At 41.5% G+C, this 15,142-nt stretch overlaps 1 protein-coding gene across 2 annotated transcripts in view; it reads left to right on the top strand.

The window, feature by feature from the left end:
• The window catches only part of gak (cyclin G associated kinase), a 58,169-nt gene extending 44,431 nt beyond the window's left edge, over positions 1–13,738 (top strand). The window contains exons 20-29 of one of the 2 annotated variants that reach the window (XM_088336961.1): positions 631–816; positions 2,471–2,625; positions 3,852–4,035; positions 4,115–4,249; positions 5,184–5,297; positions 5,373–5,459; positions 6,735–6,944; positions 7,824–7,972; positions 8,036–8,212; positions 11,411–13,738. In XM_088336961.1, coding sequence (XP_088193087.1) covers positions 631–816; positions 2,471–2,625; positions 3,852–4,035; positions 4,115–4,249; positions 5,184–5,297; positions 5,373–5,459; positions 6,735–6,944; positions 7,824–7,972; positions 8,036–8,212; positions 11,411–11,512 — 1,499 coding nt within the window. In that variant the 3' untranslated portion in view covers positions 11,513–13,738. The remainder of the gene's footprint in view (positions 1–630; positions 817–2,470; positions 2,626–3,851; positions 4,036–4,114; positions 4,250–5,183; positions 5,298–5,372; positions 5,460–6,734; positions 6,945–7,823; positions 7,973–8,035; positions 8,213–11,410) is intronic. The other variant, XM_088336962.1, reaches the window with a different exon arrangement.
• The last annotated feature ends 1,404 nt before the right edge of the window (positions 13,739–15,142 follow it).

The raw sequence follows: 15,142 nt of genomic DNA on the forward strand, positions 1-15,142 counted from the left end.
ATTATTACCTTTTCTGTATTTTTTTTAAATCATTTGTTATTAATACTTGAATTGTATTTTTCTTATTATTTCTTTTAATTTCATATTTTCATTTGTTGAAATCGATTCATACTATTTATTAGCATCATTTAGTTTTATTTTTTCTATTTTAAAAAAAAATATATTTTCATGATTTTGCTTCATTCTGATGAGGGTTTTTCTATTATTTTCGATATATTATTATTTCTCATTATTACCTTACTAATATCATTATTTATTCATGTTTTTGTTATTATTAGCTTTTGATTTTTTTACTTATTGATTATTAATTTAGCTTTTATGATTTATTATTTTGTATTTTATATTTTTATAATCCTATCGAAATCAAGCATTTGTATTTTGTTTATTATTTGTGTATGTTTTTGGATCATTTATCTTTTATTATTATTTGATTTGTATTTTTATTATTTTAAATTTCGTACATATTTTCATTTTTCGAAATCGACTCATACTGTTAACTATTTATTAGCATCATTTATCATGATATCATTATGAATTTATTCACTTCTTAAAAAAATTATGTTTTTATGATTTTGCTTCATTTTGATGAGGGTTTTCTATTAATCTCAATGTCCCTTTTCTTTCTTTCAGGTAAAGCGGAACTTCCCCGTCAGCCGGGCTCGTCGGCGTTTTACGACTCGGGTTTGCCGACGCCGGGAAGCTCCGCCCCCTCCGAAGACCCCGCCCCCTCGCAGAGCTCCGCCCCCTCGGAAACGGAATCCCCCGTGGGCAGCGAGGCCAACGCTAACAATTTCTTCCAGACGCTGGATTGGGAAGGTGACCGTTTTCTTCGTTCCACCCCCTAACATCCATCCATCCATCCATTATCTGCACGGCTTATCCTCAGTAGGGTCTCGGGGCGCTGGAGCCCATCCCAGCTATCTTCAGGCAGTGGGCAGGGGACACCCTCAACTGCTTGCCACACAGAGTCAGACAACTCACTCGCTCATTCACACCTCGGGAGATATCGGTCAGGTCAATTAACCTGGCACGCATGTTTTTGGAATGTGGGAGGAAACCGGAGTGCCCGGAGGAAACCCAGGCAAGCACGGGGAGAACATGCAAACTCCACACAGGAGGTTTGATCTCGCGACCTCAGAACTGTGCCACGCACGCGCTAACCACTGCGCTGCCGTGCTGCCCCGACCCCCTAACAATCTTGTAAAATTGGCTTAAAGTAAATCAAATAATAATAATAATAATAATAATTTCCTTGTATTGTCATTCTGTGTAACAATGTACACAGAACGAAATGTCGATTGCACCTGACCCGTTGTAGCGAGCCGATGCAGCCGCAGCCAACAGAGGGCGCCGCCGACCACTTTTTAAGTCTTAGGAATGACTCGGCCGGGGCGCGAACCCGAACCTCCCAGTCTCAAAGCGGGCGCCTTACCATCTAGGCTACTGAGCTGGTTGTTAATAACGTTAAGTAATCTAAGTTGAAACACACAGAAATAGCAGGTTTATATTCTCTCCTGAATTGTTATTTGCAATCCGATGCCTGCATCTTGGCTGAAAAACAGGTGAGACAATAGAACAAAACTTTACCTGACCTGACGATCTGAAAAACTAAACATTGTATTTAACACATTTTTTAAAGGTATGTCACGGCGTTTCCGAAAGTGACCAGTGAAACGGCTGTAACCGTCTATTTGACTTTGGCCAATTTTTAGACGTTGTGAAAGAGTTGTAAATGTTTGACTTGTCTTTCCAGAAGTCAATCACTGGTTGTGCCAGAAATGAATCCCGAGTTGCATAACGCACGTATATTTTCGGCTCCTATTTGAATCCACATCAAAAATATGCATCGATTTATGGTAGCGATGTGTCAATCATCATTTGAATCGGTTTAATAGAGGCCCCCATTGGCTATTGCAGGCTGTGGACACTGGGAAAATAAGCTTGCAATTGGTCGAGAGTGGTGTCGATTGAAAGGTCAGATGCTGACGTCCATATTGGAAATCATCTCACATGTTTGTTTACTTTTAATTGGGAATTCTGTGGCAAAACGGAGAAAAATTACAACAAGGATCGTCAAACGATACAGGATTTAGAGTAGCGTATTTTCCGGACTAGAAGTTTTTTTTCATAGTTTAGCCAAAGGTGCAATTTATACTCCGGATTTGACTAATTAGTGAAATGATAATTACATTTTACCGGGTATTTGATTTAACATGACTTGACTTCACATGTAACTCTCACACTCAACCACAAGATGGCGCTCTAGGCCTGTGTTGATCATTCTAACGTTGCTGTTGTTCCCGTTTTCTTACTAAACGGAACTAAAATGTTAAGATTTTTTTAGATTGAGCCTTTTATTGCAAATTAAGTGTTTTATTTTATTTTTATTATTTTGTTTTACTTTTGTTTTCATTACAAAATCATGCTGCGAGCAAATATATGTATATATTTTTTTTTTCCTCTTTTCCAGATGTGGGCGGGTCCGGTTTCCAGACAGGCGAATCGTCCAACGGACAGGAAGACCTCAGCGACCAATCAGAAGGGGAGTCCTGCTCCTACTCCGCCCCCAGCGCCGACCCCCTCTCGCGGGAAAACAGCGAGCCGCTCTTCGATGCTGACTTCCAAGTAAGGGACAATGAATGGTGAAAAATCTTAAAGTCAGGATCTTCTTCTCACCCCAAAAACAAACAAAAAATAATTCCCAGTGTCAGATTTATGTTGTTTTTAAGTCCCTGTGTGTAATCTTTGCCCACTAGATGGCACTGTAGTCTTATGTGAATGAAAACCAGTACCACAGAGTACAGCCTAGCAGCATGTTTCCAGTCAAACATGGCGGCGACTTTAGGTAACATTATAGTTCATGTATTTTTGCCAAGTATTCAAATCAATGCAAGTTTTTTTTAATTCACATTGATATCATAAATTGTGTATTTTAGAGTTTTTTTAAATGCATATTTTCGTCGTACTTTTGTTGTAGACGCAGAAAAATAGAAAATATTATTATCAGGAGTTACTTTCATAAAAAATAGTACATTTTGGTGGGCCGGATGAAAAAGCCTGACAGGCCACGTGTGGCCCTCAGGCCATAGTGTGCTTAGCCCTGATGTCGAGTTGAATAGACTCAGTGAACCACTAACAAAAACATTGGTGAGCTATAAATGGAAAACAAAAAAAAGAATAGAAAGAAAGAGTGAAGGAAAGAATAAAGGAAGAAATGAATAAAAAAAGAAAAAAGAGGGGGAAGAACAAAGGGAATAAAGAAGACAAAAATAAGGAAAAAATAAAAAAGAAGAGGAAAGTTGAAAAAGAAAAAAGAGGAAAATAAATAAAAATTAATAAAAGAAAGAAATGAAAAAGAATAAAAATGGGAAACAAAAGGGGAAAACGAAAGAGAAACGTGAAAAGGAAAACAGGAAAAGAAAAAATAATTATGAAAATAACGAAGGAAAGGAAAAAAGGGCAACATGGAAAAAAAGAAAAATGGAGAAAAAACAGGTAAAGAAACGAAATAAAGAAAAGAAAAAAAAGAATGAAAGAAAAAGAAAAGGGAAAAGAAGGAAAGGGAGAAGATAAAAATGGAAGTAAAGGAAAAAATGGAAAAGGGGAAACAAAAGAAAAAAGTAAACGAAAGAATAGAAAGAATAAATAAATACCAAAAAGGATGCAGATAAAGACAAAGGACAAATTGAAGAAGTAATGGGACAAAGAAAAGAAAGAAAAGGGAAAAATAAAAAAAGTAAACGTGGGAAAAATAAGAGAAAAAACCTCAGCAGTCCCTAGGGGGCACCCTGGTGCTCGCAGGGGCCACCCTGGGTGTATTGACTCCCAACTGTGCCCCGCCTTCCCATCAGACTCCGCCCACCACCGCAGAGGATTTCCCCGCCGACAACACGGCCGACCTTTTGGGTTTGAACTCGGAACCCGAACCTCCTCGGCCGCCGGCACCGTCGTCTTTGTCCAGCAGCAGCGACGTCCTCAGCGATTTGTTGGCGCCCCCTGCTGCTCAGGAGGACTTGTTCTTCAGCACCACCAAACGTGAGTTTGTTAGGTTCGGCTTATCGTTTCCGGCAAACGTGATTAACGTTGAATATTGGTTTTGTTTTTCGCCCCGCAGCGGCGGGCGACCCGTTCGACCCCTTCGGCATGGGGTCCGATTCCGGCGTAGGGTCTTCCTCGGGCACCGACCTCTTTGACGACTTGATCTCTTCGGAGAATTCGGCCCCGACTTCGAACGCCGTGTTCCACCAGGGTAAGTGCCGATCCGTTTGAGCTCACGGCGTTGGTACGGGTGCTTGAAATCCTTGAAAATGCTTGAATATTAATGTTTTTTTCAAAGTCTGGAAAATGCTTGAATTTTGGGTGAAGTGCTTATAAACGATTGCAAATTGTTGCCATGTTTATTGATCTCTCTCGATCTTGATCCCTTTCGATCCCTCTCGATTTCTCTCGATCTCGATCCCTCTCGATCCCTCTCGATTTCTCTCGATCTCTCTCGATTTCTCTCGATCTCGCTCTCTCGATCTTGCTCTCTCGATCTCACTCTGTCTCTCGATGTCTCTCGATCTCTCTCGATCTCTTTCTCTCTCTCGATCTCTCTCGATCTCTCTCGATCTCTCTCGATCTCTCTCAATCTCTTTCTCGATCTCTCTTTCTCTCTCTCGATCTCTCTCGATCTCTTGATCTCGCTCTCTCTCTCTCTCGATCTTGCTCTCTCTCGATCTTGCTCTCTCTCTCGATCTCAATCCCTCTAGGTCTCTTGATCTTGATCTCTCTCGATTTCTCTCAATCTCTCTTTATCTCTATCTCCCTTTTTCTATCTCTTTCTCTTTTTGTCTCTCTTTGCCTCTCTTTGTCTGTCTCTGTCTCTCTCTGTCTGTCTTTCTCTCTCTGTCTCTCCCTCTCTCTCTCTCCATAAAATATGCAAAGGATAATATGTTAGCTCTGTCATTTTAATTTCACACACCTTAGAGTCCAGTGCGCCTTATAAATGAAAAAATCTATTTTAGACTATTTTGGGGGTTGTGCCTTATAGTACAGAAACTATGGTGCTTTTCCAGTGCTGTAAATAATTGACTCTTGAAAGCTCTGCCCACTTTCTTCGCGGTTCCCTCGTAGGCTTTGAATATATGCGATTTTTGTTAAACGGGTGAAATGATCCTAATATCTGTGATGTGACTATAAAGCGGCCAAGATGACGTCTTCGGCCAGTCACCCGGATCTACTGGGCAACTGGGACAACTGGGCGGCGGGCACGGCCGGCACAGCGGCGGCCAGCAGGCCCGCCTATCACAGCGCTGGTGACCAATTTCTCCTTTGAAAGCGAAATCCGTTTTTTTGTTCCTGTCTGTTCATTGGATATTTTTCCCACGTAGGTCCGAGTATGTCGTCCATGTCCAAGGCCAAGTCTCAGACTTTCGACCCTTTCGCCGATTTGGGAAACCTGGGAGCCAATTTGACTGGTAAGTCTTAAAGAGTTTTCTCTCGGTCTCTCTCTCTCGACCTCTCTCGATCTTGATCTCTCGTTCTCTCTATCACGTTCTCTCTCTATCTTGTTCTCTCTTTATCTCGTTCTCTCTTTATCTCGTTCTCTCTCCCTCTCTCGATGTTTCTCTCTCTCTCTCTCTCTCTCTCTCTCTCTCGATCTTTCTCTCTTTCTTGATCTCTCTCGATCTCTATCGATCTCGATCCCTCGATCTCTCTATCTCGTTCTCTCTCCCTCTCTCGATGTCTCTCTCTATCTCTCTCAAACTTTCTCTCTCGATCTCGCTCTCTTTCGATCCCTCTCGATATCGATCTCTCGATCTCTCTCTATCTCTCTCTATCTCGTTCTCTCTCTATCACGTTCTCTCTCTCCCTCTCTCGATGTCCCTCCCTTTCTCGATCTTCCTCTCTCGATCTCGATCTCTTTCGATCTCTCTTGGTGTCTCTCTCTCTCTCTCTCTCTCTCAATCTTTCTCTTTCAATCTCGATCTTGATCTCTCTCGATCTCGATCTCTCTCAAACTCTCTTGATCCCTCTCTCTCTCTGTCTCTCGATCTTCCTCTCTCTCGACCCCTCTTGATCTCTCTGGGTGTCTCTCTCTCTCTCTCTCCTGATCTTGATCTCTCTCGATCTCTATCTCTCGATCTCACTCGATCTCCCTCTCTCGATCTTGATCTCTCTCTCTCTCTCTCTCGATCTCTATCTCTCGATCTCACTCGATCTCCCTCTCTCGATCTTGATCTCTCTCTCTCTCTCTCTCTCTCTCTCTCCACATATCTCTCTCTCTCTCTCTCTCTATATATATATATATTTATATAAATTGTCTGGAGCTGCAAAAAATGAAAAGCCTTGCATAACCCTTATAATGAATATGAATGTATCTATATTAGCTGTTTTAGCCTACTGTCTTGATGACTCCGTTAGATGCAGGATAATGTTGCACCACAGGGTGCATCTTATACATGAAGAAATGTTGTGTTATAGAATGTGCATTTTTGTTCATGGCCCTCCCAAACAAGGTAAACACAGAGGCAGGGAAGATGAGGAAGAACAGACAAGAGTGAAGTGCAGGTTTATTTTTTCTTTACTGTTGTAACTGGTTCCAACATGACCTGCTTTGCGTTGAGTGTAAAATGGTATCATCATCGCAAAGAAAAAAGATAATAATCCCTTTTTAAGGTCAGGAATGGTGAAATAATGGTGAAAAAAAACGTAAAGCTTGAGTCCTGAAACAGGATATTTTCTGGTTCCAGGTTCCGGAAAAAGCAACTTATCTGGACCTGCCAAGGCGGCGCCGTCGTCGTCATGGCAAGCTAGCAAAAGTGCCCCGGTCCCTGGCAAGCCCTGGCCGTCCGGGACCGCCACCACAGCGCCCCCGCAGGCCGCCAAACCAAACTACAACCTCAACTTCCCTAGCGTCATCGGAGGTCGCGAGGAGCGAGGCGTTCGGGGCCCGGGATTTGGTACGTCTACACCGGGGGTGTCGAGCTTATTTGGGCTCGGGGGCCACATTGGAGGGAAAAATAGAGAAAGAATAAAAAAGGAGAGAATAAAAGAGAATAAAAGGGGGAAAGAACAGGAATGAGAAAACGTGAGAGACAACAAGAGAGAGACATCGAGAGAGAGTATGTGAGAGAGAGTATTAGAGAGAGAGAGTATTAGAGGGAGAGAGTATGAGAGAGAGAAAAAGATCGAGAGAGAATGAGAGAGAGACAAACAGAGACATAGAGAAAGAGAGAGAGAGCGAGAGAGAGAGACATGGAGACATAGAGAGAGAGAGATTGAGAGAGACAGAGAGAGAGAGAGAGATCGAGAGAGAGAGAGACATGGAGAGACATGGAGAGAGAGAGAGATAGAGGGACGGACGGACAGACACAACAAGAGGAGAATGAGAGAGACTGAGAGAGAAAAAGAAAAAAGAGAGAACTAGAGACATAAAATAAGAGTGGAGAAAGTGAGGGCGAAAGAGAGCAAGAAAAAGAGCAAGAACAAAATAGTATGAACAAGAGAAAGAGACTACAAGAGGGAGAGAGAAGGAGAGAGAGAGAGAGAGATGGTGATATAGAGAGAGAAAAAAGAGAGGGAATGAGAAAAAGAGAGATTGAAATATAGGGAGAGAGAGAAAAAGGAGGAAAAAGGTCACAGAGAAAGGGAGCAAGTAATACAGCTCCGGTTGCATTGTGGATGGTGCCTGGCTCTGACAACATCATGTAACATATCTCAAAATCTATCCGATTTTTCTCTTGTGCTTCTCTGGTTAGTTGTCTCACGGGCCGAATGAAAAACCTAGGCGGGCCTGATCAGTTTGACCCCTCACGCTCGTGTTCTTCCCCGCTTTGCAGGCCCGAAGCCCAAAGTCAAGGAGGACGATTTCGGGGACTTGCTGTCCACGCAGGGTTTTTCCTCCAAGACGGACAAGAAAGGACCCAGGACCATCGCCGAGATGAGGAGGGAGGAGATCACCAAGGAGATGGACCCCCTCAAGCTCAAGGTGGGACCCCGCCACGCCGCCACAGAACCGATTGCGATCTTTGATCTCCGCTCCCCCTTTTAGATCTTGGACTGGATCGAGGGCAAGGAGAGGAACATCCGAGCGTTGCTGTCCACGCTGGACACGGTCTTGTGGGAAGGAGAAACCCGATGGAGAGCCGTCACCATGGCCGACCTCCTCACGCCGGACCAGGTCAAGAAGTTCTACAGGAAGGCCGTCCTGGTCGTGCATCCCGATAAGGTGAGGCCGCCAACGTCCCGCTTCCAAACTGACTTTTAGAGGGTGTTTCCGTCTGTAACTACTCCGGTGACCTGAAGGGGGCAGCGTGTCGGTTTCCCTTGGTTTCACGAGTAAAACGGACAATTTAAAGAAGAACGCTACACTCTAGAACAGGGGTGTCAAACTCATTTTAACTTGGGGGCCACAAGATAGAACAAACATTCTCTCGGGGGCCGGACTAATGAGGAAGAAAGAATGAAATGGAGAGATGGACAGAAAGAAACAAAGAAGGAAAGAGAGAAGGAAATTTAGAAAGAAAGAATGAAAAGGAAAGAAAGAAGAGAGAAAGAAAGAATGAAAAGGAAAGAAAGAATGAAAAGGAAAGAGAATGAAAAGGAAATAAAGAATGAAAAGGAAAGAATGAAAAGGAAAGAAAGAGAACAAAATACCAGTAGATTGAGTAGAAAGAAAAGAGAGAGAATGAAATAAGAGCAAGGGAGGGAGGTGGGGAGAGAAAGTGGGACAAAGAAAAAGAGAAAGGGAGAAAGAAAGAAAGAGAGAGAGGTAAAAAGGAGAAAGAAAGACATAATAAGAGAAACAAAAGAGAAAAAAAGAAATTGTGAAAGAGGGGGAAAGAAAGAGAGAGAAAAAGAAATCCAAACAGAAATAGAAAGAGAGAAGGAAAGAAAGACAGAAGGGGAGAAAGAGGAGGGAGATGCAAGAGAGAGAGAAGGAGAGAAAAGGAAAAAAAGGAAGAGAGCAAAAGAAGGTAAAAAGACACAAAGACAGAGACAGAAAGAGAAGAAGAGGAACAAAGAAAGAAAAAGAGAGACAGAGTGAGTGAAAGTCAAGTCAAGTCATTTTTATTTGTATAGCCCTAAATCACGAAGAGTCTCAAAGGGCTTCACAGATTGTTACACTATATTACACAAACTATTTTCAACCGACAAGAGGAGTAGGTTATTCATATGCAATGGAGTAGAAGTGAGTTTTAAGTTTAGATTTAAACATTTCCACTGAGGTTGCAGATCGAATCTCAGGGGGAAGAGCATTCCACAGCACCGGTGCCCGGATGGAGAACGCTCTCGAACCAGCAGAAGATTTCTTTGCTCTCGGGATCATCAGAAGACCGGCACTCTCAGATCGTAGGCTTCGGACCGGGACATAGTGGCAGATCAGATCTGAAAGATAAGAGGGAGCAAGTCCATGTATGATTTTGTACAATACTAAGAGAACTTTGAAGTCACATCTTTGGCTAACTGGGAGCCAATGCAGGTTAGCCAAAATCGGTGTTATGTGATCGTACTTTTTTGTCCTAGTTAAAAGCCTCGCTGCGGCATTTTGTACTAGCTGAAGAGACTTGATTCTGGACTTCGGGAGACCGGAGAGTAGTGCATTGCAGTAATCGAGACGGGAGGTAACAAATGCATGAATTATTGTTTCCGCATCAGACTGAGACAGTATTGAACGGATTTTAGCAATGAAAGAGAGAGAGATAGAAGGTGAGAGAAAAAGGGAGGACAAGAGAGAGAATGAAAGAGAGAGAGAAAGAAAGAAATACAAGTACAGCGTTTGCGAGAGGCGCCTGGCTTTGGCAAAATCAAGTGGACATATTTCAACCTGCAGCTCCTTTTCCTCTTGCGCTTCCCTCCCAGTTTGACACCTGTGCTCTAGAACCCCGAGTTCTACAGGAAGGCCGTCTCATGTTATCCTCAATTACGTCCACCTTATAACACAGATACACAATTTGAGGCTAATCTAAGACTGAAATTTGGTCCTAAAAAGCTGGGAGATGGATTCCAGATATCCATCATCATCTTCCGTCTTCATCGAAAGGGATACGATGAAACGCCAAATCGGACTTAGAACCTTGCCGGTTGGCACGGCCCTGTCCAAAATGGCGGTTATCTTCTTCTTGATATTTGCATCATCTCAACTGCTTATTCAACTGCCGTCTGCTCGGGTGCTTTCGCCGTCCATCATGGGGCTCATCATTCTCGCAAAAAGGGTCGATAGCAACCGTGTGCATTATTTGACCACTAGATGTCATTGTATTGTGGTGTGACAAAATGAGCAAGGAAGAATAGAAACTACAGAGACTCAACGAAACCATAAAACACTATTTTTCTTCTCAAAAGAAAGGCAAGTCAAATTTATTTGTATATCCGTTCATCACAAAAACTTAATGGCGGCACAGTCCACCATTATGACATCCTCTAAAGGGAAAAAGTGAGAAAGGGAAAACGGTTAAAAAAAAAAAAAGGGAATTAAGAAAGCAAGAGAAAAAATGAAAGAAAAACGTATAACGAGAAAGAAAAATAGAATAAAAAGAGAAAACAAAATATATAAGAAACCAAAAAGAAAAAGAAAGAAAAAGGGAAAACTGTAAAAAAAAAAAAAAAAATAAGCCATGGAACGAAGCAAAATAAAAAGAAGGAAGTAAGAAAAAAACAGTGAAGAAAATAATTAAGAAGAGAACATTAAAGGAGAAATAATTAAAGAGGGAACGCGAAAGAAGAAAAAAGAAAGATAAGAACAATGAAATAATGAAGAAAATAATTAAGAAATAAATCATGAAGAATAGAATCAAGAAAATAATAAATAAAATTATTAATCATTTTTATAAATTTGATCATTCCAGGGGGGAAAGTAAAAAAAAAAGAAAAGAAAGAAAGAGTGAAGTAAAGAAGAAAAGAAAAAAAGAGTGAAGAAAAGAAAAAAGTAGACAAGGAAGACAAAAAATAAGGGAAAAAAATAAAAAGATTAGGAAAGGGAGAAAAATAACAAGAGAAAAAGTGAAAAAGGAAAAAGAAAAACAAGGAAAAAGAGAAGAGGAAAATAAAGAAAAGAAAAATTAAAAGAAAGAAATGAAAATGAATACAGAGGAAACAAAGGGGAAAAGGAAAGAGAAAAATAAAAGGGAAAACAGGAAAAGAAAAACAAATTATGAAAAGGGGAAACAGAAAAGGAAAAAAGTAAACAAAGGAAAAGAAAGTAAATAAATACCAAGAAGGATGTAGGAAAAGAGAAAGGAGAAAATGAAGAAGTAAAGGGACAAAGAAAAACAAAAAACTGCAAAAACTAAGGAAAGGAAAAGTAAAGGGGAGAAATGAGAGAAAAAAACAAAAGAAAAGAAGAAAAAGACAAGTTTTGGGGGACGGTGACATCCGATTGGCTCTGACTTTGATTGGCACGTCTTGACTCCGCCCCCTCCGGCAGGCGACGGGCAAGCCGTACGAGGACTACGCCAGGATGATCTTCATGGAACTCAACGACGCCTGGTCCGAGTTCGAGAACCAAGGCTCCAAGGCGCTCTTCTAGTACCCAAAACACACACACAGGAAAAACTTGACTCATCACGTTACGGGAGCCCCGCCCACTGCCGACTTGGGGGGCGGGGCCCCGACAAATCCGGGACGGAGGTGCGCTCGCTTTTTTCACCCTTTACTATCACTCCGCGTTAGAAAAAAGAAAAGAAAAGAGAAAAAACAACAGAATGGAGAAACCTGGCAATGAATTTGAGCGCACGAAAGCCACAAAATCAAACCACGCCCCTTAGGGCTTGATTGGGCGGGGCTAAGACAAACTCCAGACGGCGGTGCCCTCAACTTTACGCCCTTTACTATCTATCGCTCCGCATTCGTAACCGAAAGGAAAACAAAAACTAGCATCGACTTTGATCACGATATGGCTACGAAATTAAGCCACGCCCCTTAGGGCTTGATTGGGCGGGGCTAAGACAAATTTGAGACAGTGGTGCCCTCAACTTAACGCCCTTTACTATCTATCGCTCTGCATTCGTAACAGAAAGGAAACCAAAAATTAGCGACCAGTCTAATCACGATACGGCTACAAAATTAAGCCACGCCCCTTGGGGGCTTGATTGGGCGAGGCTAAGACAAATCGGAGAGTGGTGCCCTCAACTTTACGCCCTTTACTATCTATCGCTCTGCATTCGTAATGGAAAAGAAAACAAAAACTAGCGACGACACTGATCACGAAACAGCTAGAAAATTAAGCCACGCCCCTTTGGGCTATAATGGGCGGGGCTGAGATGAACTGGAGACGGTGGTGCCCTCAACTTTACGCCCTTTACTATCTATCGCTCTGCATTCGTAACGGAAAGGAAAACAAAATTTTGCGACGATACTGATCACGAAACAGCTCGAAAATTAAGCCACGCCCCTTTGGGCTATAATGGGCGGGGCTGAGATGAACTGGAGACGGCGGTGCCCTCAACTTTACGCCCTTTACTATCTATCGCTCCGCATTCGTTACGGAAAGGAAAACAAAATTTTGCGACGAGTCTGATCACGATACGGCTACAAAATTAAGCCACGCCCCTTGGGGGCTTGATTGGGCGGGGCTAAGACGAATCGGAGAGTGGTGCCCTTAACTTTACGCCCTTTAGTATCGCTCCGCATTCGTAACGGAAAGGAAAACAAAAACTCTTGAGAGAACTAGCGACGAGTCTGATACGGCTACGATATTAAGCCACGCCCCTTAATGGAAAAAACAAAAACTAGCGATGATTCTGATCACAAAACAGCTATGAATTTAAGCCACGCCCTTTTGGGCTATCATGGGCAGTTATTGGCACAGGAGTAACCTCGCTTTTTCGCCCTTTACTATCATTCTGCGTTAGTCAAAGAAAAACGAAAAAAACAACTCCATGGAGGAACTTGGCAATGAATTTGAGCGCACAAAAGCCACAATATTAAGCCACGCCCCTTGGCGCTTGATTGGGCGGGGCTAAGACAAACTCCAGACAACTTTACACCCTTTACTATCTATCGCTCCGCATTCGTAACGGAAAGGAAAACAAAAACTAGCGACGATTCTGATCACAAAACTACTACGATATTAAGCCACGCCCCTTCGGGCTATCATGGGCAGTTTTTTGGCACAAGGGGTGACCTCGCTTTTTCGCCCTTTACTATCATTCTCCGTTAGTCAAAGAAAAACGAAAAAACAACTGGATGGAGAAATATGAGCCAAAATATTAGGCCACGCCCCTTGGGGCTTGATTGGGCCGAGACCAATGGGGACCTGTCCGAAATGATTTGATTGACAGGTCCCCAAAATAAAGTCCCGGTGTGTTTTTTCGGAACAATGTGTCACTCTGCTGAGAACTGCTTTAGTTTTAGTTTCGTTTTTGTTTTTTGACCTCACGGACCAATCCCACCCATCCGACCCATCCGACCCATCCGACCGATGGATCACCTCCTTATTTATTTGAATGATTCTCGCTTCTTGTCCTTTTTTGCTAACAATCTCAATTTGATTCTCACTTAATATATATATTTTTTTCTTCAAGGGGTGGGGGCTCTTTGTTTTCATTCCAAAGTATTGATATGAATGTGCTTTTTTACAAACATAAAAGGAACCTATTTTCTTTTTTTTTTTTTAATTTGTTTTTGCAATTTCTTGATTTGGTTTCAGCGTATGGTCATAAATCTTTGTACAGCGTTTTACTACATGAAATGGTCATAACTCATGAATATGAATGTACAAAAAAACTCAAATTGATTAAAAGTTCTGAAGGATTTTTGTGTCGGACTGGATCGTTGCGCTATGACATTGTTGCGATGTACGAACAAATTTGGATTTAAAAAAAAAACACAAACAGGTATGAAACTGTTCGAGAACCTTCAAGTATTTCTCACATTTCTGTCTGCTTGAACTAAAACCACTCAAAAATGAAAAGGTTTCTATACTTCCTTGAGAATAGCATGCAGCAATGACAGAAGGGGAGGAATAAGTAAAAAAGTATTCTGCCTATGGAGACTTTGAAAGCAAATACAAGTTATTTTAACATAAAGGTAAGGTTGGATCGTTTATCGGTTTCCATATTTTCATGAGGAAAGCATGCAAACATTGACTGAAGGGGGAGGAATAACGTACTTAATGTGATATGGTCTTTGACAAAATCACACAAATAAAAAAGACAGTGTATGCTCGAACTAAAACCACCCAAAAATGAAAAGTTTTCTATATTTCCTTGAGAATAGCATTCAGCAATGACAAAAGGGGAGGAATAAGTAACAAAGTATTCTACCTATAGGGACTTCAAGAGCAATTAAAAGCATTTTTAACAAAAAATTAAGGTCAGATCGTTTATAGGTCTCCATATTTTCATGAGGAGAGCATGCAAACATTGACTGAAGGGGGAGGAATAACGTACTAAATGTGATATGGTCATTGACCAAATCACACAAATGAAAAAGTGCATGCACATACTAAAACCACTCAAAAATGAATGGGTTTCCAAATTTCCTTGACAATAGCATGCAACAATGATAAAAGGGGGAGGAATAAGTAACGTAGCATTCCACTCATGGAGAATTATGGAGAAATTAAAAGCAAATTTCTCATATAAATAAAGTCAGACTGTTTATAGGTCTCCTTATTTTCCAGAGGACGGCATGCTAACATTGACTGAAGGGAGAGGAATAACTAAATAGATTTGGTATGGTCTTTGTCAAACCCTTGCAAATGGAAAAAAAACACTGCTTGAACTAAAACTACGCCAGAATTTAAAAGTTTCTCAATTTCCTTGACAATAGCATGCAACGATGATAGAAGGGGGAGGAATAGATAACGAAGCATTCCGTCTCTGAAGACTTAGAGAGGATTTAAAAGCAATTTTCACCCAACAAATATAAGCCCGATTGTTTTTATATTTCAATATTTTCATGAGGATAGCATGCAAACAACAACAGAAAGGGGAGGAATCATAATTAAATGTGATCTGATATTTGTCAAAATCACACAGATGAAAAAACGGTGAGTAAATTAATTATAAAGAGCCAACAATTTCTAGGTTTCCATATTTTAATGAGGATAGCATGTCAACAATTACTAAAGGGGGAGGAATAAGTAACCTAACCCTCTGCCTGAAGAGATTCAAGGGACATTAAAACCAATTTCCACTAAACTAAGTTCTATTTA

This window comes from Urocampus carinirostris, chromosome 5 (assembly GCF_059441175.1).
Source record: "Urocampus carinirostris isolate Australia breed hairy pipefish chromosome 5, RoL_Ucar_1.0, whole genome shotgun sequence".
Classification (NCBI taxonomy): domain Eukaryota; kingdom Metazoa; phylum Chordata; class Actinopteri; order Syngnathiformes; family Syngnathidae; genus Urocampus; species Urocampus carinirostris.